General features: G+C 33.6%; 3 protein-coding genes across 4 annotated transcripts in view; 1 reads left to right on the top strand and 2 right to left on the bottom strand.

The window, feature by feature from the left end:
• LOC105204975 (suppressor of lurcher protein 1) overlaps positions 1-2173 on the bottom strand; it is a 486519-nt gene extending 484346 nt beyond the window's left edge. Inside the window, exon 1 of the mRNA XM_026137763.2 lies at positions 1474-2173. Coding sequence (XP_025993548.2) covers positions 1474-1476 — 3 coding nt within the window. The 5' untranslated portion in view covers positions 1477-2173. The remainder of the gene's footprint in view (positions 1-1473) is intronic.
• Positions 1719-5883, bottom strand: LOC105204969. The gene has a single exon (XM_011174253.3). The coding sequence runs from the start codon at positions 5824-5826 to the stop codon at positions 4507-4509; it is 1320 nt and encodes a 439-aa protein (XP_011172555.1). The 5' UTR covers positions 5827-5883; the 3' UTR covers positions 1719-4506.
• A 19874-nt stretch (positions 5884-25757) lies between these two features.
• LOC120359795 lies at positions 25758-26954 on the top strand. 2 transcript variants are annotated; one of them, XM_039458892.1, is made up of 2 exons: positions 25758-26095; positions 26656-26954. In XM_039458892.1, exons 1-2 carry the CDS (start codon positions 25916-25918, stop codon positions 26878-26880), a joined length of 405 nt encoding a protein of 134 aa, XP_039314826.1. In that variant the 5' UTR covers positions 25758-25915; the 3' UTR covers positions 26881-26954. The 2 variants fall into 2 exon arrangements, with proteins under 2 accessions (XP_039314826.1, XP_039314825.1); XM_039458891.1 differs by having other exon boundaries at positions 25770-26095; positions 26635-26943.
• The last annotated feature ends 623 nt before the right edge of the window (positions 26955-27577 follow it).

Raw genomic sequence — 27577 nt, 5'->3', positions numbered from 1 at the left:
AAACGATATTTCCGAAAAATTTACTAAAGAAAAAAAAATAGAAGAGAGAATATTTCAAGTCGGAAGATATATTGTATTCAGCAGATTGTGAACTTGGTATCGCGTAGCGCCACGTTCGCCGCGTTTGTAAAGTCAGTTGTGCAACGAGTGTCAGGGCTCATGGTGATCCCCGTCACGTGTTTGAACACGCATACATCGCACGCGTGTCGGACGCACACGAATGTCACCCGCTGTCATTCTGCGAACGTCGAATAAATCATTGCTGACGAGAGATATTCTCTGTTTGCTAGGCGACCGAATCTCTTGCTTTAAAAGCATAAAACATACCAATTTAATGCTACGTATACGCAATACAATAAAGTATCGAAAGCACGTGTCATGTTATTAAATCATCAAGGAATAACAAAATCAAAGTATCTGTCATTGAAGAATATGACGTAAAAGCTAGAGCTTAAATTTTGCCTTTAGAAGATATTAATTTCAAATTGTATAAACAAAAAAATTGTGTAATTGAGGAAAACACGGCATATTTGACATATGTGTACATATGCTGTTTCTACAAGACATATTTAAAAATATTTTAATGACAGATAAATAAAATTACTACAACAAAAAAGATTTGCTAACAACGATTGCAAATATTTAAATTAAACGGTATTTTAAAGTAAATCGTGCAATTATTTGAAAATTAAAAGTAAATCCTCTTTTGTACAATGCAGCATTTTTAACATTTCAAATATCTAATGATAAAAAAAATCTGTATCACGATTGTCACATAAATATTAATATAATTATTATAAAAAGATTTCTTTTTTAAAATAATATAAAAATGTTATTCCATGCACATACGTTACGTATCATCGACCGAATAATTAGTTTGATCAATCGTATATGGTTCCTATCTAATAACGCGTATATGAAGTTGGAACGGAATAACATAGAATCTGAAATCGCAGGTCACCACTGTGCGCAGCGTCGCCTATGTACATACTTAGATATGTAGATTGCGAGCCTCGACACGTGCCATTAATGGCTGATGGCTCCGAAACTCTCTCACGCCATTTTCCATCCTTCCGCGCACTTCAATAAAAGCTCAACTCCTTCGACGCGAAGATGACTTTGTCGCCTGATAGCAGTTTATATTATGTAAATTGCACAGCACTTTTTTTCGACCTACGGTTTTATAATACGAATTTACATTTTGTACAATGTACAATTTTTCTCTCGCGCCTGATTAATCTATTATGTATCGATCAACATTCAACATCTTACGCTTTGCAATCCTCTCTGCGGCAAACAAGATGTTACTATTTGCAAAACTTTTTCCCGTCGATTGTTTCAAATAGAATAGAAGTCTTAGAAATCTTTGCAATAAGTGCTTCGATTACATCTATTTTTAGATTTTACTGGCTTTTGCCAATAAATTGCGTAACGCGTTAACATAGAATGCAGAAATCACATCGTTAAGCTCACCATTACGTCAATGCGTCGTCCCTCATGCTTTGGCGTCCGATGCGAACATTCCTCGACGTGCGGACGACTTGTCGACCGAATCTGCGTAAATTCGTACGTCGCACCAATTCATGATCGATGCACTTCTTCGCAAATACGTCACGTTTCCGAATGGCAAACGACCGGAAATGGGATGCGCTTGGGATGAACGCTTTCCGAACGAAATCGCCACCACGCGTGATCCTACCAGTTTCACATTGAATCACATTGGACAATTGCGTTCCTACAAAACGCACGCACAATGCCCGCCTTTCCAATCGCGCACTCTCATTCACGGCCCCTTATTTGTAAATTGAAATTTCAAGTCTGATCATGAGATTGGAACTCCGATCACGAAGAGATTGTCATCCTTTGTATTGATTAATCCTTTATAAATCTTGAATTAATTGCGTGTGTCACGACGCATATTCATTCTAGCATACGGGAACAGAAAGGCGCGAGAGGAGTTTCATTACACCAAGTTACACAATGTTAAGAAAGAAGGTATTTAAAACTCAGCTGTACGCGCGATTGCTCGCGCAACGCAAATTCGGACCTCGGAAGTAAGTTTTTAATTCCACTCTTAACTTTTAACGAAAAGTAGCGAACGTGGTGAAGCCACGCAAAGAAGGGGTTGTTATGCACAGCCGGCAGGGTGCGAAGCACACGACTCTCCAGCGGCAGTTGACGCGACACTAGAGAAAATCGGAGTTCGCTTGCCGCCACAGGACTCCGGACGCCTGCGCTCTTCGTTCTCACCACCACGAGCCACAGGATTTCGCATAAACAGTGCTCCCGCTACCCTAGTATTTCAAGAGATCAATGTATATATCATGAACGATCGAAAGTTTTGCTTATACGATTGTCTTTTATTCGAATAGACAAAACGAATTATGCGATTGTCGACTGAAGGTGTTTACTCCATTTGTCTTTTGAGCAGTCATTTGAATCGATGTAACGAATATTTAGCAGTTGTTGGGATAAGTTTCACTTACATTTACGACAACCAGAGATTTATCTGCTTAGATTAATAAAAATATTACAAAAGACATTGTATTTGAAATTTAAATGGATATCGATAAAAGATTTGATAAAAATTCACAGTAAAATTCACATAACGATGCGGTAGTTGATACACTCCCGCAAATTCTATTATAAAAGATTGAATTCTTTATTCCAACGTTAAAGAGAGAGAGAGAGAGAGAGATGCACATTGCTGTGTATAATGAAATCATAACACTATTCTAGATAGCGGCGCTTCATACCTGCCGTCGAGTGAAAATCAGCGAGATAGATCAAGTTTAATCTGTATTCAGCAAGTTATATCGCGGTTATATAGTCAATTAAGCTATAGTCAACGCAATAACTATTTGCAGTCTCTAAATATCTAAACCGTAGACGGTCGGGATAGTTTACGTTGGCAAGTATATCATTAGTAACGTCGCAAGGGTGATTACGTGCGCTTTAAATAGCTGGCAATAAAAGGAACTTCCGCTTTAATTCGATATAACGTCGCGGGTCATTAAGTCTGGCCGTTCTTCATCATTTTATCGCTAAGATACCTCGCAAGTATCAATGGTCGCGTAAACGACAACTTTGCCATTAAAAAAAAGTTGTACAAAAAAATGTATTAAATATTTTATTTAATTATTATACATTATTCAAAAGTCGTATCTTTCATTAAACGTATTTAATCTTCGACGTATACGGTCTTTATTATAAACGTCTTATAAAATTTTTAAAAAATATTTAGTAGGATTTCATGCAACTTTTAATACGCGTATAAAATGTAAAATCGCATTTTCTTTCAGTTATTTGAATTTAAATGAGATGAGAATGACTCAACTGCTGTTTCGTTCTTTAGATAATTATAACTTTACGTATAAGGTGCATAAATTTACAATAAATTAACAAGTTAATTAAAAATCTCTCTCTCTCTCTCTCTCACTCTATTATGTACAAATGTATATAATGTAAATATATAATGCCAATAACATGAATTCATCTTAAGTACTAGATTTTTCTTTCCTCACGCTTTCTTTTCTAACCGACTTGTCTAAAGTTTATTACGCAGCGTAATCCCTTTTTCTTTTCATGACAAAGTTAGTCTGACGTAACACGGAATGATGGTCTCGTTTAAGTTTACAAAGTGCTACATCACACAACGCTTTTAACCACAGAATTAGTTTTTCTAATGACTGTATGTTGAGTAAAGATTAATATAATTGAATAAATACAATATAAGTTGATTAAAAGAAGATAATTATTCTCTTTAATGAACTAAATATGCAATAATCGGTTATAAAGGTAAAAATTACAAAATTATACAATATTTAAACAATGATATAATATAGAACTTTACTTATTTTACATATTTTACTCATGTGCTAATGAATATGCAGTTGAAGGAGACTCTCAAGATGGAGAAACGAGACGTAATGATGGCGTTTGAAAAATGAAATACTCATGAAAAAAGCTTTTATACGTTCATTTGCATTGGAAACATTTCTCTATCATCAATTACAACTGAAAGCAGAGATTCCAATATTTCTTTGCCTATCCAATATATGTTTTACTGTCAAACTATCTCGAGACCCAAGGTGTTTTACATTTTTTACGTGTGTACATTGCTTCACTTCAGATATTTTTCATGGAAGAATACATTTTAATCATAAAAGAAAATTATATAAACGTTTTTTTATATTATGCATAATATGAAAATGAACAATAAACAACTTTTCCAAATAATTAATATTAATAAACGATTTATATTACATTATTAACATATGAATTGGGAAATTCTTTTAGTTCTACTTAAACGGGCATATTTCTTTTGAATGATATAACGACACGATTTTCAAAACTTGGGCAATAAAATGTGAGCGATTAAAAATTGGAAATAAGGTATCGACGATAGGTTCGTACCTGGCACGATTCCAATCTTTTATCACAATCAATTTTATTTTTTATCGTAAAGCAGCGTCTGAATATATCGCATCACACAATCTAGAAAAATTACAGATTCGGCGGATGTTCAGGTAAACGTTCGTTGACTTCATGTAAAAGTTCAACGTGACGCGCCTTATATACTGGCTCCTTTTCACATTGATAGCGCACAATTTCTGCACGTTCCTTCCCGTACAAAACTTGCTCAAGTTGTTCGATCGAGTCACAAAAATAGTCCTTGGCTGTCTCATCGGACAGCAGCATTATTTGCTGATTGAGAGCAGCATAAACAATCGCTATGTTCCTTGCTTCTGCGTAACTCTTTCGAAATGTCGTCCAGGATAAATAATTCTCTACATCGAGACCCTCTTCTGCTAAACCTTGAGCGAACGAATCGTGATAAATTCTAGCGAAGGAATCGAAATGACGATCTCTAGTATTTCGATCAGTGGTTAGATACAGGCAACACGCAAAATCTACAGCCGGAGGACAAAAAGAGAGAAACTGCCAATCTATTAAGTAACTGCCGTTTACATTGCCTTCTAGGTCGTGTCGGAACATAATATTATTTGCCCAAACGTCGCGATGACAGATGACATTTCTATATTTCTTCGATGGTGCCAATAATTGAAATATTTTTCGAGACCATTCAGTAATTCGTCGTTTAACAACGATTTTTCTTTTATCATCAAGTTCGTCGATGAAATCGACCGCAGCACAGAAGCCTATAATACTGGAGGTGAGGACCTTTTCCGATCTGTCGTCCCCCTCGACAAAGAGTACCTCGTTCAGTCGTTGTCCGTAAAGATCGAAGATGGTCCGACCGTTCTCCCGACGAAGTCTTTCATCCAGTAACAGAGATCTCGAGTGGAGCCTTGAAAGAGCTCTCAGTGCCCAAACGCAGTGCTCTTCGTCGTACGGTATGTATTTGTCCAACGTAGCATAACCGTCTATCGACGCATCCTCTAGAACGATAATGACGTTTCGTTTGCAAAGGTAACACTCTACCTTCCACTTTAGCAATCCACCCGCACCCATTCGCCGCATCAAATCCGTATAAACCATAATCTCTTTGTTGAACGTGTCGTACCGTTGCAGAAATTTGAACTGCGGGCTGTGAGACGGCGGTGGAGTTTTAGCGAAGAACTGCAAACTTTGCGTCTTACCGTCGATTTGCGCTTTAATGTAAAGATGATAATATTGGCCCAGGAAACCTTTCGCTCCCTCCAGAGACTCCAATTTCCAGTCAACAAGTCGAGAGTTACCTTTACCGAATTTGCATTCCAATATTTTATTAATATCGCAGTCGGTCAAAAGAGACGTTTCCTCACGATCTTGTGGAGAAGTTGATAACACACAGCACGTCTTATCGACATTTATCGTCGTCATATTGTATTCACTTGTCTATTGTCTATTAGGCAACACGACGATCGCACACCGAATTTATACCGCGCCCACCTCTCGCATGATCATATTAAAAAGTAAAGCTGCACTGATAAACTTAGCTAAAGATACCTTCGCAAATATTAAACATTGTATTTACAGAAAATTTACAGATTGCAAATAGACAGCTCGGTAGACGACAGTTGATACAATGGCAAATATCTCGAGCGGATTGAAATTTATGTCATACTGTAAATCTGTCCGATATACTTTAGCAATGTGACGAGGAAACGAATCTCACGTTATACATCGCTCCAAGCAAAAAAAGACTCGTAGTATCGCGATAGTGCGCTTGAGTACCGGAAATTTACTGATGCCACCGTACCGAGTGCAGTCGACTTGAGAAAAATGTTGCGGGATGAAGCTCGAATACATGTGGCAATTGCAGTATTTATCTTGGGGTATATATATCGCGCTACGACGAACAGTTGTTACGATAATTATCAGTTTATGGATTTTGCGGAAATACGCAAAATTTAGAATCACGGAGATATTGTATATTGCGGTTATAATTGAGTCATCGAGTAACAAACATTAGATTACAGTTCACTACTATCATCGAAACATCGAAAATGCAACTTTAGATTATTACGTGTATGCGCGCATATTATTATTAACAATTAATCCGCACGTAACTTGCACGACCACTAATTAACGTCAACGATGCGCCGGCTGAATAGGTTCAGGAAAATAGATCCGTTAACGTTAATTACGTGTGTTACATAAACCGCTAAAGTAAACAGCGGTTTATAAAATTACCTGCGGATCGATTTCATTACCACGTGTAATCGGTAATACGAATACTTACGCGTGTGATTGTTTAGCAACTCAAGGCTGGAACGAAGACTGAAGGAAGGAACGAGAAGATATAAGCATAATAGGCTAGTCAGAGAAAGCGTTAAAGTCCGTCGGGTGCTATAAAACAATTCGAAGGAGAAACTTCACGAGCCTCGTAACCACCAAAATTTATTCGCCCTTACTGTGAACGTATCTAACTTCTCGAAAGCAACTATTAATGGGGTCACACACTATATAGCCCTTTCGGCTTCGTTACTTTACGGTACTAAAGATAATTCGATTAATTGTGTCCCGAAGCTAGGAACAGAGACGAGCCTGCTAATATCAATGTATACGATACAGGAACTATTTTAATTTACGTATTTCTAATAAAGTTTTTATCAAAGCATAGGTTATTGTAAAATTGAAGCGTTCTTAATTGTATTGTGACGAAGAGTTATCTTACGAGATTTAATCAGAATTTTTATATTTTTAAATATTCTTGGCAAAATATCATATATGTTAAACTATAATTCATTTTTTCTAATCACTTAGAAAAAAATTGTATTAATAACAAAAATGTGTATTCCTAAAAAAATTTCAAATATAACTTTCTTAAAATTTTATGATTTCAAAAGTTGCTAAAAGATTAAATTCGTCAACAAATCTCTCTTGCTTGAAAAATTGTACATTACAAGGTATAAATAAATAATGACAAAAAAAGAGGTCACGAGAAGTCTCTAATTGCTGGTCGTCACGCAGTGCCACGAAAACGTCGTCGACATTTTCCTTTTTCTGCGCGAACGGCCATGCAGAGCCCAGTAAAAGTGGAATTCTCATTAATTGACGTGGTACTAATTAGACTTTTAATTAACGAGTCGGAAATAAACAACGATTTGCGAACAGATGTCACATTGCTCGTATCTCTAATGATTTAACTATCTATAGTAGAAGTAATGTCGACGCCCATTAATGCACATAAATTTGCAGTCTTCAGTAGTGATTAGCAATTCCTGAAAGGTCGTCCCCTTTCATCTCTACCTTCAATACTAAATGGCTAACATGATTCACTTTGCACAGTAAATCTCTTTTTCAAATAAATTAAGGGGGAGGGGTAAGGAACTCATGTAACGGGTAAAAAAAATCGAAACTTTTCTTGCACAATTTAATATTTTAATTTGTCAAGAATATGTCCCTTGAGTTTTAAAACGAAATTCAAAGATTTAATGTAGCTACAGACGGTCTCATTGCCGACCGTCAAACAGAGGTAAAGCGCCGAAAGCGCATCCTCTCTGTTGACTTCTTTACTCTTCGAATATAGCTGGAGCTACTGTTTCTTTGTGTACCTTATGAAGATGTTATACTCTTTAGTGGCATAAGTAGAATGCAAACGGAAGTTTCAATTCGACAGTATGACGTTTGGCCCTTAAACATCTCAATTGCAACTTCAAAACAATCGTCGCTTTTATTGTTAATGAATTTATCTGAAGACTACAACTTTATTTTACAAATTATGCACAATATAAATTGTTATTGGTCAGTAGTGCAAAATTTACTGATCAATACGACATATAACGTTACGGAGGCAGGAGCGTCACAGCTCAAGCAACACTAAAGAGGTATAATCGGGTTTTTTGAGAACAAAATACGACCTTATAAAAATTTTTCTATGAGGAAAGAGAGTCCATTTTATGGACTTGGCATAGTTTGGCATTAGTTATAAGTATATAAAAATTATTAGTTATTTATATCCAAAACTTTAAACGCGTTTTTCTTGAAACGATAATTTTTAAACGTCGTGAAATGTAGCTCAAAAAATTTTTAAAGCACGAATTTCTCTTTGTGTATAGTAGCGATAGGTCAGTTGTCTGAGAGAGCCGTTACATATTTTAAATCAAACGTTTCTTGGACAGTATGATTACATGTCCATGTACAAAAAAAAAAACGATGTCAAGGATATGCAATCAGATAAATAATAAACGATACTATCATTAGATTGATGTAAAGCTTGCGTACATATTCTTTAACATTTTCTTCTGCCTGAATCTGCTTTTACATAAATATCATTACAAGAAACAATTGTTTTTTAACAATATTTGTTGAAAAAAAAGTAATTTCTTTTTTTCAACGATATTGAAACAGTATTCTTTTAATTTTGCATTTTTAACGTCAAAATAGGTTCATGCTAAGACTCATTAACTAAAACGTTTGTTTTAAATTTTTGATTTCAAATAAAAGTAGCAGGCCCTATACTTCATGGTGTGCAAAACACTTTTTTTCTTGAGTAGTTGGATATACGTCCCTCTAACTGATATTTAAAGATATAATAGTAGAAATGTTTTTCAAATCTTTAATTAGGTAATAAAGTGTACTAAAAGTTTCGAAAAGATTGACTTAATATAACTTTCACAATAAACTCCCGAATATTGAATTTTTAGCAGGTTACATGATCTCTCCTGAAGTTTGTCTTGTTTTATCGATTAATCGCAATAATTTTGTGACAACTTTTCGTACGTATTACTTTTATAGATATAGAAATTTAGAATTAAAGCATATGCATTAATACATGTTTATAGTATAAACTTCATGCAGAGAACGAGAAAAAGTTTTATAATTTTGTTTTGTCATTTCTTAGTCTTAAATAAATATGGCGTCCAGAATTGTCAAGTCGTGATAAATATTTGTTTGATATAAAAGTTCTGTAGCTTGCACGAAATCTCCAAACATAGATTAAGTATACGAAGAAACAACGTCGAGATTTTAGAATTAAATTTAGACACTATTTCAATGAAAATTATATGAAAAGTTTATACAAAAATTTATCCGTATATGTGTGCGATATTGATGTAGTAGTATACAATGGCGTACTGATATGTTGTGAACCATAAATATGTATTGTAAATCGTATGTGTGTAAGTCGTTGTTCAATCGGTAAAATTTATGATTTCAAGAATCCCCTTAAATTGTATTTTTTTCAAATCGTACTGTAATGAATATGCTTCCATGAAAAAAGTATATCGATATGTCGAGTTCTGCATTCACATTCAATCATAAATTTAAGACTCATGTCATGCTTTCGATTATATCGCTTCTAGACAAAGTACCGCAAGCTTTACATCAATCTAATGATAGTATCGTTTATTATTTATTCGATTGCGTATCCTTGGCATCGTTTTTTTTTTACATGGACATGTAATCATACTGTCCAAGAAACGTTTGCTTTAAAATATGTAACGGCTCTCTCAGACAACTGACCTATCGCTACTATAAAGCGATATTGGGTAATACGTATTGTAATGTCTCGGGCGTTTAAAGATCGAAGGCTACTACGACGACAGTTCGCGTATCATATAATAGAATGTAATGTTAAATCCCTAGCGTTATTTCAGCGACGTGTATAAACGGCAGTAAAGAAAAATTTCTTTCTGACAAACGTCGCCGACTAAAGTCGGCACTTTCCAAGTCTTGAGTTTCAAAGATCTTGTGACATTTCGCATGAGACTCGAGATGCCGAGTTGTGTGAGCCCGGGGCGGAAATTTATACGTATCTGTATACGTGCACACTTTTTCCGTGCCTTTCCATCCCTCTTCCTCTCTCCTTCTTCTCTCTTTCTCCGTGGCATTTCTTTTTGAGTATTCGAAAGTAAAGCAATTCCGGTATCAACCTCACTTCCCTGATACAGCAAAGAAACAGAAATGCCTAGGGATGCAAAAGATGTCAACGAATCTCATTGAAAAATACAAAATTTCAATTGACAAAAAATTCAAACCTTAAATTATTACTAAGATTGCAAAAAATAATTTTAAATGCAAAACTCAGTATACATTGTTAAAACGCATGACGTTTTTGTATTAATCCAGCGAGAAATGACCTATTGAAGTTCAATCGACATCGAAATAACACCAGTTTGATGGTTTCGACATTGATTCTATTACCATTTCTCGTTGTGTATCAATAACGATTATAAACAAAATATTTGTAAACCTAAGGATTCGTGCATACATAATTAACACTAACTAGCCAACGTAATTTTTTCTTCCCCACTAGCGTGGGGTCACTCGCGTTTTACGCTTTTATTATAGAATACACCGTAATGAAATGGTTTTCAACAGTGTGTTTACTTACAATTAGTTTCAATATTCTAATATACGATTAAAAAGTTAAATAGCAATAACAATTGATGAAAGTATATAATTTTGGCAAATATGTGAACAAAGTTACAATAAATACAGGATAATTTTTGAAAAATCATAATTTTCTTAAAAATTATTATAGAGAACTGATTCGAAAACGGAATTAAAGCTAAAAAATCATATTTTTATTAAGAAAAATGTTCTATTGGTTTGGATCTATAATTTAATGTTAATTTTGTAATATGGAAAGTGCTTATTTTTATGATACAAAATTAGCGGATAATACGGGATTTTCAATAAATACAGCTTTAGTTCTGTGAGTTTAATAAATTTTAATACAAAGGGTATAGCGGAATAAGAAGAGTGATTTTGGGCTCTATGTAATCAATCGTTATGTAGGGCAAAATATCCACCTAGATAAAAAAAAATTTTGTGCCAAGTTTTATTTCAAAAGACCCCCACAAATTGAGATATCGCAAGAAATGTGATTTTTCATTAATATTTTTTTTCTGCTCAATCTAAATTAACCTTTACAAAAAATTCATGAGTATAAAGGATATCCATGTACATAAGCTCTAATTTTTTTGTCATTCTGTGCTAAAAATTCTGTTTTTAAAAAAATCTAGAATTTTTTAAATGTCTTTATCTGTTGATTTAAAATAGTGCCAATTTTTTAAAAAATTTAATAGATGAGTCATATGACATATTATAATCAATATTTTTTTCAGATTTTTGAATTTGGTGGAACGTATCGAAAAAAAAAATAAAAGCCAATTTTTTAATTATTTTTCCGTCTTAAGTACATCCGATTGACATATAATACGTTGTTTTTAAATACAATTACTTCCGATTACACATCTGCAAACAGTAGTATAAAATTATAGAGTTCACGTAATTTAAACTGTGAGATTTCAATTTTTTTCAGTTAGAAAAATTAATTTAACTGATTTTAGCAGTTTTTTTATTTTCTTCAAATATATATCAATTTTTAATTTTATTAAGTACATAATACATATGATAAACTTATGAACTTATGCACTAGCATAACAATAAAAGACTTAAGGTTTTTCATATACAAAGTTGTTTGACTATTGTAGATAAAAAAAGCTTAAATCCGCTTCATATTGATAAGTTTTTATTAACTGACTTCCTAAAAGTCTACTTATGCAAATAAAGAAATAAAAGCGAAAATCCGTAACACATGGTGTATTTATATTTAATCGTTATTATATAAATAGAAATGTGTCAGTCTTCATCACTGTCGTCGTTTTTTTTATGACAGGATTAACTTTTTCAACATTAAAAAGTTTAATTAAGTTTTTGAAAATTATTTTTTATACTTTCATAAAAAATAAATTAAAATAATTTTTTTTAATTATATTTGTAAAGTATTCTTCGAGCCAACTTTCATTCAGAACATTTTCTTCTATCTCTTACAGTTTCGACAATATTTGCTTGGAAAAAAAACCAATTTTGTTCAAAGAGGTGTTTTACCCCCTAAAAGTGAAAACGGGTACGTATAAAAAAATACGTGTTTTTTATTTTTATTTGTACTACACATATTAAAGACTCGTCAAAATCGGAGGAAAAAACCTCGGAGCCTTTTCTTGTGAATTTTCCGGAAATGACAGAGAATGACTTAAAAGTTTTATTTACGGTCTTTTATCAGTTATCGCGAGCAGTTTTTTACTTAGCAGAAATTATGGACGATAATGGAATCATAAAAGCTAATTTTTTAAAAGAAAATAAAAGCATAGTTGAGTTCAAGTCAGAACGCGACACATCAGCCGACAAACCTATAAATATTATCAAGAGGTGTGGTCGCGCCGCGCGCCAAAGTGTGAGCGAAGCGAACCGATATAGAATACGCGCCAAATACAATTGGAAAGGCTGGTATTTACAGTTGGCAGTTATTCGCATATTGCAACAATTATATATTACTTGCATGCACCGCATGCAAGATATTTATCTCGTATTGTAAAATCAGCTGAAGTGTTAATCTTTTCGTCAAACTTTTTAATGTTGAAAAAGTTAATCCTGTCATAAACAACGACAGTGATGAAAACTGACACATTTTTATTTATTTATATAATAACGACTAAATAAATAAACTATGTGCTATAGATTTTGGCTTTTATTTCTTTATTTGCATAAATAGACTTTTAAGAAGTCAGTTAATAAAAACTTATCAATATGGAGCGAATTTAAGCCTTTTTTATTTACAATGGTCAAACAATTTTGTATATCAAAAACCTTAACTCTCTTACTGTTATGTTAGTACATAAGTTTATAAATTTATCATTTGTATTATGTACTTGATACAGTTAAAAATTAATATATATTAATAAAAAATTAATATATATTTGAAAAAAAATAAAAAAAACTGCTAAAATCAGTTAAATTAATTTCTCTGACTAAAAAAATTGAAATTTCATAGTTTAAATTACGTGAACTCTATAATTTTATACTATTGTTTGCAGACGTGTAATTGGAGGTAATTGTATTTAAAAACAACGTAATATATGTCAATCGGATGTACTTAATACTAAAAAATGATTTAAAAAATTGATTTTTATTTTTTTTTGACACGTTCCACCAAATTCAAAAATCTGAAAAAAATATTGAATATAATATGTTATATGACTCAAATTGTTAGCACGACAAAGAAATTAAAACTTATGTATATGAATACCTTTTAATATTAAGATGAAATTCATTAAATTGACGAAGTTACAGATTTAAAGGACGCAGCCTCCATGTAGCGCGCCGATCGAGTTTCCCATGCGGACGCATCGTTGCGTATCAAGTAATGTTATTAGTGTTATTAGTGTTTATGTGTTTTTTAGCGCAAAACAACAATGAATGTTTAAATTCATTAGTTCTGACATTTGCACCGAAACATTTACACTACCGGAAGAAAACAGTGCAAATTGCAACTTTTTAGTTGTTTGAATTTTTAATGAAGGTTTCTATTCAATTTTGTAAATAATGAGTATAATGAGGGATTAAAAATCGGTCAAAATGACAAAATGCTCGTCGATACCAGAGACAAGGAGCGCATCAAACGTTCAGAGCAGCAAGCGTCACATAAATCAAAGGAGACGAACTGCCAAAAGACAAGAGAAAACCAATCAATATGAATTTTTAAAAGTTGGGGGAGGACTCTTGTATGGCCTTAACATAGCTGATTAAAGATAAGTTACTGAAATTATTCATTATCCACCTCAAAAGTGTCTGAAAACGCGTTTTTCTCAAAACAATATTTTTTAAACCAGACGCTATGGTTTCTCAAAAGCTACTGGGTTGATCAATTTGAAATTTTACACAAATGTAATGCGTATGGCCCAAACTGGGATCTTTTTGATATCTTAAAAATTACTGTTTTTTCGGACTGCAAAATGTTAGAATTTTATAGTAAAAATTAGACTTATTACTCTTTTAAGTGCCGCCATTTTCTCAATTTTTTTTAAAATTAATTTCTTTTAGTTGGGGCCACATTCATTACAAATAAAATTTGAACACAATTATGTATTTCAGATGACTAGGATAGTAGCAATCGTGGCGCCTGATGGAGGAGAACTGTAAAATTGTACTTTCTTCAATCATTTGTATTTGCCATAATTCTTAATAAAAAGTGAATTTTGAAAAAAAATAAGATGCTTCTTTAAAGATAAATAAATATAAGTATAAAACATTAAATCTGTAAGTCTAACCAATTACTTAAAATTAATTCTTAAAAATTGTCTTGAAAACAGGCCGCCACACGAGAATACACCCTTAAGTATGCAATGCGCATATTGGGTAGAGACTGTTACAAAATTTTTAATTAAATAATTAAAGAAGTTCGAAATTCAATATAAAATATATGCTGGCTTTTTTCATTATGACAGTAGATTTTTCAAGTGTACAGATTAAAAATGTTAAAACTGATTTGTTAAGATTTTGTTACTTTTAAAAGTAAAAATCGTAGTCATGTTAAGCGTATATGTGCTAAGTATCTGAAAAGACATTAATTACATCAAGCAATGGTTCAAATTCGGTTGCTTATCAGTGACATATTAACTATAAAATTTTAATTAACTTTTTTAATTAATGCAGAATTTTATATTAATTTGTACGCAATGATATTTAATTCTATGAAATCTCTCGCACCTGGGAATAGACTGCCACGAGGCAATGCCCGGAACAATGTTTCGGGGTAGGAAGAAGAGAAAATGAGTGCAGCTAAGCCCTTTTCTTCTGTGGGCTGCTTCTCGGGGGAATCGGTTGGAATAGAATCTCAGCAAGAGAGTTAGATATGAGAGGGGATCTTGTGATAACAGAAAAGTCGCCTCTAAGCGCGCAGCTCCGTGGAAAGGAAACGGAAAAGTCGCCTCTAAGCGCGCAGTTCCATAGAGAGGAAGAGGAGAAATCGTCTCTAAGCGCGCAACTCCATGAAAGGATAGTGGAGAAGTCGCCTTTAAGCGCGCAGCTCTAAAGGATAAAGGAAAAAAGGAGATTTGGATAAATAAGAAGCACAGGTAATTATTTTATTTGGTTCCAATATTTGATAATGCTTTAATTAATTAAACAACACGCTCAAGACACACTTTATTTGCTACTTACACTTACAAATGTTCAAAAGAAGCCATGATCTCATGAACTTGCTCGCATAAGGGTTTTGACATTTCTATGGAAGGCTTAGCACGTTCGAGTGATTGCAGTAATCTGTTCGAAATGCTCCGATCGACTTCGGTTCCTTATATAGGCACAATTTGATGATAGGAGTGCAAAGGGAGGCCTGTCCAGAATTCTTGAAAACTCGAAAAACAATTTTTTATCACCAAGGGTTCTTAAACCAAGCCGCGCGAAGGTGCATCACCCCTAATATATTTCACGATCGCCGTCCTTCTTCTATAAGTCAGATCATATAGAAATAAAGAATATATTGAAACATAATGTCACGTATGCTTACGTATTTTGTATACTATTTTATTGATAGCAATTTTCCCCACACATATTTCCTGACATAAACATTATTTGTCTCTTTCATATATATATATCAAGAAACACTGTTGAACTATTATAAGTTCTTTAGGTCCCTACTCGAAGCTAATTTTGGCCATTTTCATACACTCTCCTTTAAATAAAGTAAAAATAATACAAACAAATTCTAATAAGACCAGGAAATGTATCAACATTTAACTAACGAAAATGGCAATATTGGTCGAAAGCAGTACTTAGTGCAATAATTTTCTCGGTAAATTTATAAAAAAATCACAAGATACTCCAAACAATGCTGAGCGCATAATTGCGCATAATTGGATTCAAAACACAGCTTTTAAGAATTTTAAATGCAATATCACGAACTTAAATTGCTAATTATTTTTAAAGTAAGAATATTAAAAAAAAATTGTTATCATGATTTAATAATTACTTCTAAAATATTTATAATAATATTTACAATAAATATTTGTAAAATATTCAAATTGTTATTAGAAATGTTATATAAACTTTATATAAACACTTTATGCTGTCTGGATATTAATCAGATTGCAAGTAATAAATAAAAACGTAGATTAAATATACATACAAATTGTAATTTATACATAACTTTATGTAGTTCTTTAATCTTATAATCCTGTGTGAATATAACAAATATAATATATTTAAATATTTTTAAAGTATTTTAAAGGATATAGGTAGCTGAATTTGTACATGACATTTGTCTTCTCGCCAAAATAGACTTATCATACATCAATCTTTAGTTCTCTATAAAAAAACATTTTCTACCAAGTTTTAACCCTTACTATTGCGATAATGGCAAATAAATACATAATTATTCTATTCTTTTAATTCACAAAAAGTTAAGAAAAAGATCAGTGGTGTTCCAGTTATTAAGATACATATCTGGAAATTTTATGATATTTTTAAGATACAAATTCAAATTTTAAAAGTTCAAGAAGTTTGAAATTGTAACTTTTTAAATAAAATTGTTAAATAACTAACTTTATAATTCTTTGTTACGACATCTTTCTAACATTATTTACCTTAAATTCTTTTAGATTTTTTAAAAATAAACGTCAATGATAAAATATTAAAAATATAATTTTTTCAAGTTTTTACGCAGAAGATTAATCTATAATAATATTTGACGTATGTGCCTTGTAATATTCTATTTTACGTGCCTAATAATTAATTGTATATTCTATAACTTAAATTTTGTTTATATAAAAAGATAATATATGTAATAGATTTATCTCCTTTTTCTGAAACTTCTGCATTAATTTAAGAAGTACACATGGGAACAGAAATCTCTTCCCACACGAAGTTGTATCCATACTAATACACACTTGATGCACGTGTTCTGTCTCTTTTCGTGATACGCGATACCATGTATTATGAAGAAAAACGGAACAAATTATTTAATTTACATTTTTTATGTCCTGCGGAGTATCAATTCTTTCGAAATCGAATGCGGCTAAGCGACCGGAGATCGCGAACAGGTGGTCCACCTTAGCCGCGCAAATAAGCTAGAATTGTTCGGTCGAGTCAATACGGTTGCTCTACGTTCGACACGTACCGATTTCGCTGGAAGCAAGCGGACAATTGACCCCCTCGATACTAAACGCCTGTCGCCCAAGAATTAATAGGTAACGATCTCCTAAGGAGCCTAACTGATAGGATGGATTAGCCAGATAAAAAACAAATTAGAAGCCGAAATTCTGAAAACACGTAGGCAATGATAAGAGATAGTATATCTGGGGATTAAAGGTACCCCACAAGAATCATAGGCAGAATTGGGTATAAAAAGAAGGAGCTTCGGAGCAGATTAGCCATTTTGCTATTTGCTGTTGTCACTCGTGATTCATTATTCACTGTTCATTTTTTCATACTCCAATTTGATCCGTCGCACATTCCGTGACATTATATGTCCGAGTTTGTGACGTTCGTATTTGTATTCATCTGTGACACTTAAACTTGACGCGGCGTTGTGAAAATTCAGTCAGCGAGTTTCTTTGCAAGTTCTGAAGACCCTGAGTGCCAACCGCTGGCCAGCCGTTCATTGTTCTAAGCCGAATCTGCTCCGCCGAACGCCTGTTCATTCTTACCTCCATAAAATTCTCAACAAATAGTAAGTCTTAGCCATCCGTTATTTTCTTCGCATTCTATAAAACTAACTTCTCTCTCTCGCAAGAATTTTCATTATAAATATATTTCTATACGGATTATTAGTTCACTACCCTTTTCTTTCTTCCTTTATTATTATTCTTTAATTCCTGCTGTATTCGATCAAGCTCTCTTTCGATTGAATTCGCAACTATTTTTTAATTTCTGCTGGATTCGATCGAGCTCTTTTTCGATTGAATTTGAACTATTCTTTACTTTGATCAAACTTAAAGAATTCCTTCCTTATAATCTAAAACCCCTTCCTTTTCTTCTTTTTGAGTAGTTACAATCTAGATTTTATTTTTCTTTATTAGAAACAGAGAGCAACGTAGCCTTAAATTTTTAATTTATTTTAGTGCGTTATTAAGTCTCTGAACGTAAGTCTCGAAGAGCCATTAGGAACTGTCAAAGTCATCAAAATAAGAATGCCTGGAAGCTCGGCGCATCGCTATCTCTCTCCGCGAAATTAACCAAACCACGAAGAAAATACACTGTTTCTCCGGGTGCTTTAATTAACATAGGAACCAGTGACGAATTAACCGATTCATGCCCACCAGATCCTAATCCGTCCCCCGAATCATCCTCTCTTTCCCTCTGTCGCTATTCCTTCCCCTCTTACTCCCCTGTATTTCACATAGAAACTACTCTTGGGCCATCCCCAGGATCAACTTTTTTCTTCATATTCTTACTCTATTTTTGACTTCTGAGAAGAACGCTCCGCGTTTTCTCGGGACCAACCCCTCCTCCAACAGATTTTCCTCCCACCTTCCCACCTTTTTCTATCGTAACCCCGATTTGCCTGTCCGAAGACACCCCCCCTCCCCCCCCCGGAAGATCCATATTCCCCGGCATTAGAGTTTTCTCAGAAAAACTAACACTCCTTCTCGCCATTTACCCCCCACGAAATAGAAAAAATCGTAAATAAAATCCCAATAGAACGCATCGAAGAATTAGCCGATGAATTAGAAGAAATCTCCGACTTATTACAAGGACTAAACTAATAAACCTCACTTCTACCTCAATAACCATAAAGATTGCCTAACCACACTCACACACACGCACACACACACACACACACACACACACACACACACACACACACACACACACACACACACACACACACACACACACACACACACACACACACACACACACACATACACGCGCGCGCGCACATTTATATAAATCTTATTTCTTATATGTAACCGATTAGAATTTAAGTTTTATAATTCTCTATTAAAATTTTTAGCTCACTTGATGCATTCGTCGCACTTGCCCGGAAACATATGTGCGCGAGATTAGGCTTGTTGCGATTTTCCTATCTCACTAAAGTCATTTCTATAAGTTTCTACCTGCAAATTGACTCAAGAAATTTATTCGAGAATTCCGGACGTAACACATTAGTTACTTTACATTATCCTAATTTTTGCTATAATGTATAAAAAATTAATAAAAGATAATATGTAAAATTAATTGTAATTTATTTGTATTATTGTAATTAATTATAATTCATTTGTAACGTATTTTAAGCTTACTCAATTTATTTTTTTGAATGACAACACATTTTACTTCAAGCACAGAAAACGAAAATTTTAATCAAACCCTTGTTTGTTACTTATATCCTTTACAACTTATGTTTTTAATCTTAAGTCTTGATCCCAGATCAGTGAAACATTAAATTAATTTGGAAAAATAATTATAGTTATAATATTGAATGAGATATTTTTCACTAATATTTGTCTGCAAAAAATGGAAGAATATTTACATTTATCTGTTTGCAAAAGTTATTTTTGGGTCATAAATATTATTAATGCAAAACAAACTACAATTATTAATTTTTCCTCCTCCTTCGACTCCTCATTCGACTCAAATTTCTGCCCGGCGAATGAATTTTTCAAGTTTGGAAACAAAAAAAAGTTGCACGAGGCCAAATCTGGAGAATACGGTGGATGGGGCAGCAGTTCGTAGTGCAATTCGACCAATTTGGCCGTGGCGACGGCGGAGGTGTGAGCCGATGCGTTGTCATGATGGAAGAGCACATTTTCTTCGCTAAATGAGGCCGTTTTTTCTGCAATTCGGCGTCGAATCGGCCCAATAATTCGGCATAGTAGAGCCCTGTGACCGTTTTGCCCTTCTCCAGGTAGTCAATGTAGATCACACCTTGTGAATTCCAGAAAACGGTGGCCATCACCTTTCTGGCCGATAGGACAGTCTTCGCCGTCTTCGGAGCACGTTCGTTGGTTGAAGTCCACTGTTTCGACTGTTCCTTGGTCTCTGGTGTGTACCAGTGGATCCATGTTTCGTTGACGGTCACAAAACGACGCAGAAACTCCTTCGGATTGCGCTTAAACAGCGTCAAACACTGCTCTGAAGTGGTCTCACGGTTGCGCTTGTTGTCCGGAGTGAACAAACGCGGCACCCATCGCGCCGACAGCTTTCTCAAAATTTCATGCAGGATATGACCCACGCGATCTTTTGAGATGCCTACTGTTTCAGCTATCTCGCACACCTTCAATTGGCGGTCTGCCAATACGAGATCGTGGATTTTTGTCACGTTATTCTCCGTGGTAGTCATTTTCGGGGCACTTGGGCGTGGCTCATCAAAAACCGACGTGCGACCACGTTGAAACTCGTTAAACCAATTTTTGACGGTCGCCATCGAAGGAGAAGAATCACCGTACACAGCATCCAAGCGCTCTTTGATTTCGCTGCGCAATTTTCCTTCCAAAAACAAGAATCGAATCACCGACCGATATTGCTTTTTTTCCATTTTTCTAAAATCCGCGGACACGCCCGCTTCCACACGCGGTCAAAACAAAACTACAAGTCCGATTCGGCTGAAATTTTGACAGTAGCCGTCTACGAGAATGTACTACACGATAATAAATCTCTCTTGCGACACTGGCACCATCGGGCGGTAAGGCTAAGTACTTATCGGACCGCCCTCCGTAAATTTGTATATAACTCGGCTTCTGAGAGGGCCTTTTTCTTAAAATCTTACTGCTAACTCTCTAATGTCATCCCGAAGGTGTGTGCAAAGTTAAAAAAAAAAGGTTTTTCTTAAAAGTTGAGATATAAACATATTTCCGGGAATTTATTTCCGAATGCAGCCTGTAGATCTCAGAACATCATATATATCGTTTTTAGCATGTTATTCTTTGTTAAACCTAAAATATCACTTTATATGTTCTCTAGTGGTATATGATTTATGCTATGAACTTATATGCTTAGAACAATTTTTGAACGCAGCAGAGTCTGTGAACTTAGTTGAGAACCGCTGCGTCAAACGTATCGGCGGCCGTCTGCTAGGTCCATCTGCTACCTTCAGCGTCATGTTTCAAACGTCATTTCATTCAAAATATACATTTACATTAACGCTAGGGTTAAAAAATTACATTGGGGGAAGGTAGGAAGATAAAACCAGATTTAATAATGAGCGTTCGGTCTAATTTTGTTATTATATTCATGTGCACTTTGTTAATCATGTGTTATAACACTTGGAAAATATAATGCATAGTACTCGTAAAAGTCACTTATAATATTGACTCTATAGTTAATGCAAAGTGTATATTTTTAACTGCATGTATTTATTATAGATTTATTTAATCAACGCGTTTTTGCACTACACGAACGAATTCGGCAGAAAAAAGTGTCGTCTGCCCCGCGAACCGAGATATTCAGGGCCATCTTTCATATAATAGGGGTCCTAGGGCCTACACTAATTAAGAGGCCCTTTTTTTAAAACATTTTTTAAAACAAAAATTAACATTTTAATAAAATAAGTATATTAATTATTAATTTTTGTTATTTCTAATATAAACATTGCATTAAAACTGAAAGAGAATGTACACATATATTTGGCAGCCTTTTGCATCAAACATTTATTAGAGGCTTCTTTCTTGATTTTTAACAAGCAAAATCTTCAATTACTTCCTTAAAGTCCAACTCCATTAATATATCACTTTCGATACTCATCAACGATAAATAGTTTAACCTTTCGTGAGTCATAGAACTCCTAATCTCATTTTTTATTTGGCTTAGTTTGGAAAAAGCTATGTTATTACGCATATACTATATTTTGTAATTATTCAGCTATTCAGTACATTTGCACATTTGCATCTTACACCATATCTTTCCACCAACTTCGGAATTGTTAATTGTTATGACTAAGTAGAACGAAGTCAGGAGGAAAAACTCCGAAGTCCATAGCGATTAGGCTGCATTTACATGAGTGCGTAAATGCGATATAGGAAATTACTAGATTTTGGCGATCCATGCAAATAAACGTCACATTGTGAATGGCGCTTTAATTCTAAAATCCTAGATTTCAACCAATGAAAATTCGATTTCGGAGAAATAGATTTCGGCTAAGACAATCTTATTGGCTGAAATAAACAAAGCATAAAAACTCTGTGTGATTTTTAAGCGGAGACATGCAGCGCAGCACGGCGCGCCGCGCGAAAACTTAAAATTTATATTAGCAATTATCTTTTACTTCATTATATTGGGAAATTTTTTTGTTTTGCTTTTACTTTTGGCTTAACAGTGGGGCCCTATTTAACACGGAACCCTAGGCCCGGACCCATTGGGCTCATGCCTAAAGACGGCACTGGAGATATTGTTGACGATTGAGGTTATACAGATTAGGAAACTTGTCATATCGCGTCAATGATTATCGGTCACGTAATGCATCACATGGTCACATGCGGCAGATAGTGTAGATACCACGAATTTAGGAATAGAGGGACGGAGCATAAAGTCCTACTTTAGGCAAGAAGGGGTATTCTCTCAGGCATGCAGGAGGAACCGTTTTCCGCCGTATTGGTTTCAAAAAGTTTATACAGATATATGTTAGTAACATCCCGTTTGCACTGTGTTAATGTGACAGCTATAAAGTTAGGTTCTTCGCTTATAGGGCAAGGAGAAAAATAATAAGAACACTTTTATATACGCAATTTTCCCCAAGCTATTGATGGAGACTACTCAAAACTTGATCGGTTCAGCCGGTCACTTCGGTTACTGAGATCTGATAATCTTGCATGCTTGGAACTTACTGACTCGCGTAAAAGAGGGTCGGTTTTCTTCGCTCGCACTTCGGCACGCGGTGCAATTGCATCTTTTGATTTACTGAGGCCATCAGATCTCGTGTACATACATGAAAATTGTTGATTCGCGTAAATAGAGGCGGTTCGCGCAGCTGCACTTGGATTTGGAACCGATATGCGACCGCGCCTCTTGATAGAATATAAGAAATAACTATATAATTTTATTCTTCTATTTAGGCACCGAAGAGAAAGCGTATGGTCCTGAATACCAGCCGGGCACGCTCCCGCGTTAACGACATTCCTGACATCCCGTGCTTAAGGCTATAACATCTTCCATAACCGTAACTATAAGACGTACCGTAAGAATTAGCCAATCACAGTCGAGAATTAAGAAATAAGAATCTGAATTCTTGACTGTGATTAGCTAATTCTTACGGTACGTCTTATGGTTACGGTTATGGAAGGTGTGTGTTATAGCCTTTAAGCCCTTCACACTTAGCATTCCGTAGCGACGTAAAACGTAACCGTAAAAATTTCAACTATACGGAATTCTCGATACTGCGGGTACGGACTACGGACTAAATGTATACTTAATTGTGATTGGTCGATTCCCTCATGGTTACGTTTTACGTCGCTACGGAATTCTATGCAATAGATACTACAAGTCAAACGATATTGCGTAGGCCTTGCCGAATGTGAGCAGCCTTAGTAAACAAAAGAGTGTTTACTACTGTTGCTATACGAGAGTTCAGCGAGATTAATCGTCTCAGTCAGCATTAAAATTTTTTGTTTTTTGTAAAAAAAGGAGTTTTTATTTTGTTATCATATATACATACATTTAATTTCTTTATTTCAGTTTTTTTTATAGAAGATTAAAGATTACATTTTATATTAAAATAAAAATTATTTTTTTATCTCTTTTTGTTTATTTTTTATTTTTTAAGGCACCTAGAAAAAAGATATCCCCATTGTACTCCACTCTTCCCTACTCTTTTGTTCATTACATTCTAAAGATGACCTGATTAATAAGAAAATGACAAAGAGCTCAAATAATAAAATAGCTTGTATCTTTGAAGATATTAGTTTCAGGACCCATGTTAATTAGACTTTTCTTTTTGTTTTGATCAATACTACTTGCTATCAAAATATGTGACCCTTTTTTTCTGACACCCTGTATATATATATATATATATATATATATATATATATATATATATATATATATTTAAATATGAATAATTATACGTATATTGAATATACATACAATTATTTATACATATAAGTTAGTAGGAAAATCTCAATTTTCCTACAACATTTATTAAATTATATGACGATAAAATCTTGCATAAAAATTTTAATCGCCAATTATGTAGGTGTATATAAAAAAATAGATGTGGAATTGACCTGTTGTAAGACATTGATTGCCGATGTAATTTCAAAATATTTCAAAGTATTCGACAAAACTATGACGATATATATCGATATTTTTATCTTAATGGTATATTTACAAAATTAGAAAGAAATTGAAAAAAAATATAGCTGTACTATGCATGGAACATTTATAAATATAATTAATCCATATACATGTTTACGAAAATCTTAATTATTTCTAAATTACAATGTAGAACTATTGCAATATGAAATATATTACACATATTCAGCATGTGACATGTTAAATAAAGAACCAAATGGTATCAAAATCATTATAAAATTATGAATAATTGCACTAAAATGATAATAAATTATTACAATTAGAAGCAGTTATGTCAAAATAACATATCAGGAATATTTGTCACAAATGAAATAAGTCTGAAATCGTGATATGAATGTTTCACAATTATTTGAAAAATCGTTTGATTCTTTAATTAAAATATTACCATGCTGAATGTGTAATATTTCATACAGCAATATTTCTACATCATAATTTAGAAAGAATTGTGTATTTTGATAAACATTTATTTGGATTAATTTTTTTACAAATGTTTTACGTTTAGCACAGCTATAAGTATCTTTCGTAATTATTTCTTTCCAAATTTAATTTTGCAAATATATCACTAAAATGATTCGCATATCGTTATAGTTTTACCGAAATACTACTTCGAAATTAATTGAACAATTATCAATATTTTATAAAAGGTCAATATTTCTACATCTATTTTTCTAAATGTACCTACATAATTGCTGATTACAATTTTTATGCAAGATTTCGTCATATAATTTCATAAAAGTTGTCCTATCAGGGAATATCGGATCTCATCGCCAATTCGACAACTTCACTGAAATCACATATAGCTGTTACTATTGCTGTAACATGATTTTCAATCTCGAGATTCTTCAGTCGAATTCTGGCGATCACAGTATTCAGTAACTTAATACGGCAATTAAAATATGTTTAAAAGATTTAAGTCCACTCTTGGCCACCATGCGCGTTTTTATTTAACAAATATGTATATATATGAAATCAATATAACTATTACTTAAATTATTTTTTTACTATAACCTGTTTTCTCACATTTACTTTATTTTATATAAATATTTATTTATTACTCAAACGTACATAGTGTTGCTCAACGGAAACCGCGAGAAGGTGGTGGTCTTTTCCGTCAGGAGGAAGATGTAAAAAATTCTTATCTATACTTGAAAGTAATAAGGATTATAAGCAATATTTAATCAGCTACATTGTTTTACAATATTAATTAGTCGCATAAAAAATGAAATTAGTTAACATTGCAAAATAATGCTACTGATTAAATATCACTTTCAAAATAAATTTTTTACATTTTTCTTTGTGTGTGTGCGTGCGTGCGTGCGCGCGTGTGTGTGTGTGTGTTATGTTAAAATTCGTTTTACCTTTTTGGTCGTAAATATTTGCCAACTGAAGACAGAGCTCTGATCAGCAGCAAAACGTTGCGACCAAACAGATAACAATGAACATAGCGCATAGAAAAACAATTAAAGCATATTTCAGAACAGTAATACCACATTCAACCCGCCTTACTATTGTTGGTAAAAATGCACGTGGACGCGCGTTTATCGATGATCCGTGTCTTTACTGTCATTGTTTACGTTCCTGCGACAGCCGACAGCGACGGACAATAATATGGCAGGTTAGTTATAAATATTTTATTAATACTTACAAGGAGAATACCCCAACTGCCAACTGAGTTTTTCATTGAGCTTTGGTGTGGTGGTAGATTAGGAAAATATAAGATTACGCCTCCAATATTAGCCGTAGATACGCAGCCGTTTTCGAGAATGTGAGGGTTGAAATTAGGCAAGCACATTATCTACCTTAAATTTAAAGGTTCAATTGTAGCATTTCGTTAGCCGCGCAACGAAAGCTCTGGACTCACAGTCCAAAGATCATGCGTTCGAGCTTCGGCACTATCCTTTTTTTTATTATTTAAATTACTTTTTATTCTAAACGTCAATTATTTTACTTATTAATAATTAATTATTAACATTGTTTATTACCTAAAATAAAAGAAATAATTAAATTTGTTTAAAAATGTATTAAAAATTTAGGAAACATAATATATGATTTTACAATATTATAACCGAGGTCACAATATAAAATGTTTGAAATTTTATTTGTAAACATGAATTATTTTTCCAAATAGTTTCCTAAATTTTTAATATATTTTAGCACATAGAAGGTACATTGCAGGCAGTACAGCTGATGCTGCAGGAATGGCAGCAACACAGGCAACAACCGCAGCAGCAGATTGACCGCCTTCAACAAGCGATTAATCTGCTGCTGCAAAGAACGGCAGCGGGAGCAACCGCAGCAAAAGCAAATGCAGCAGGAGCAATCCGAGCAGCAGCAGCAGCAGCAATTGCAGCATCAGCAGGAAAAGCAACCAAGTCAAGCTCAGGAGCGGCAGCAGAATAATAGTAATATAATATTTATATTTAAATGTATATATGCAAAAACACAAATACACAAACACACACACACAAAGTAAAAAATTTATTTTAAAAGTGATATTTAATCAGTAGCATTATTTTGCAATGTTAACTGATTTCATTTTTTATGCGACTAGTTAATATTGTAAAACAATGTAGCTGATTAAATATTGCTTATAATTCTTTATAAGCAATATATTACTTTCAAGTATAGATAAGAATTTTTTACATTTTCCTCCTGACGGAAAAGACCACCACCTTCTCGCGGTTTCCGTTGAGCAACACTATGTACGTTTGAGTAAATAAATATTTATATAAAATAAAGTAAATGTGAGAAAACAGGTTATAGGAAAAAAATAATTTAAGTAATAGTTATATTGATTTCATATATATACATATTTGTTAAATAAAAACGCGCATGTTAAAACGGCCAAGAGTGGACTTAAATCTTTTAAACATATTTTAATTGCCGTATTAAGTTACTGAATACTGTGATCGCCAGAATTCGACTGCAGAATCTCGAGATTGAAAATCATGTTACAGCAATAGTAACAATAGTAACTATATGTGATTTCAGTGGAGTTGTCGAATTGGCGATGAGACCCGATATTCCTCGATAGGACAACTTTTATGAAATTATATGACGAAATCTTGCATAAAAATTCAGCAATTATGTAGGTACA

The sequence above is a fragment of the Solenopsis invicta genome, chromosome 16, assembly GCF_016802725.1.
Source record: "Solenopsis invicta isolate M01_SB chromosome 16, UNIL_Sinv_3.0, whole genome shotgun sequence".
Classification (NCBI taxonomy): domain Eukaryota; kingdom Metazoa; phylum Arthropoda; class Insecta; order Hymenoptera; family Formicidae; genus Solenopsis; species Solenopsis invicta.
This window is presented reverse-complemented; position numbering and strand designations above follow the sequence as displayed.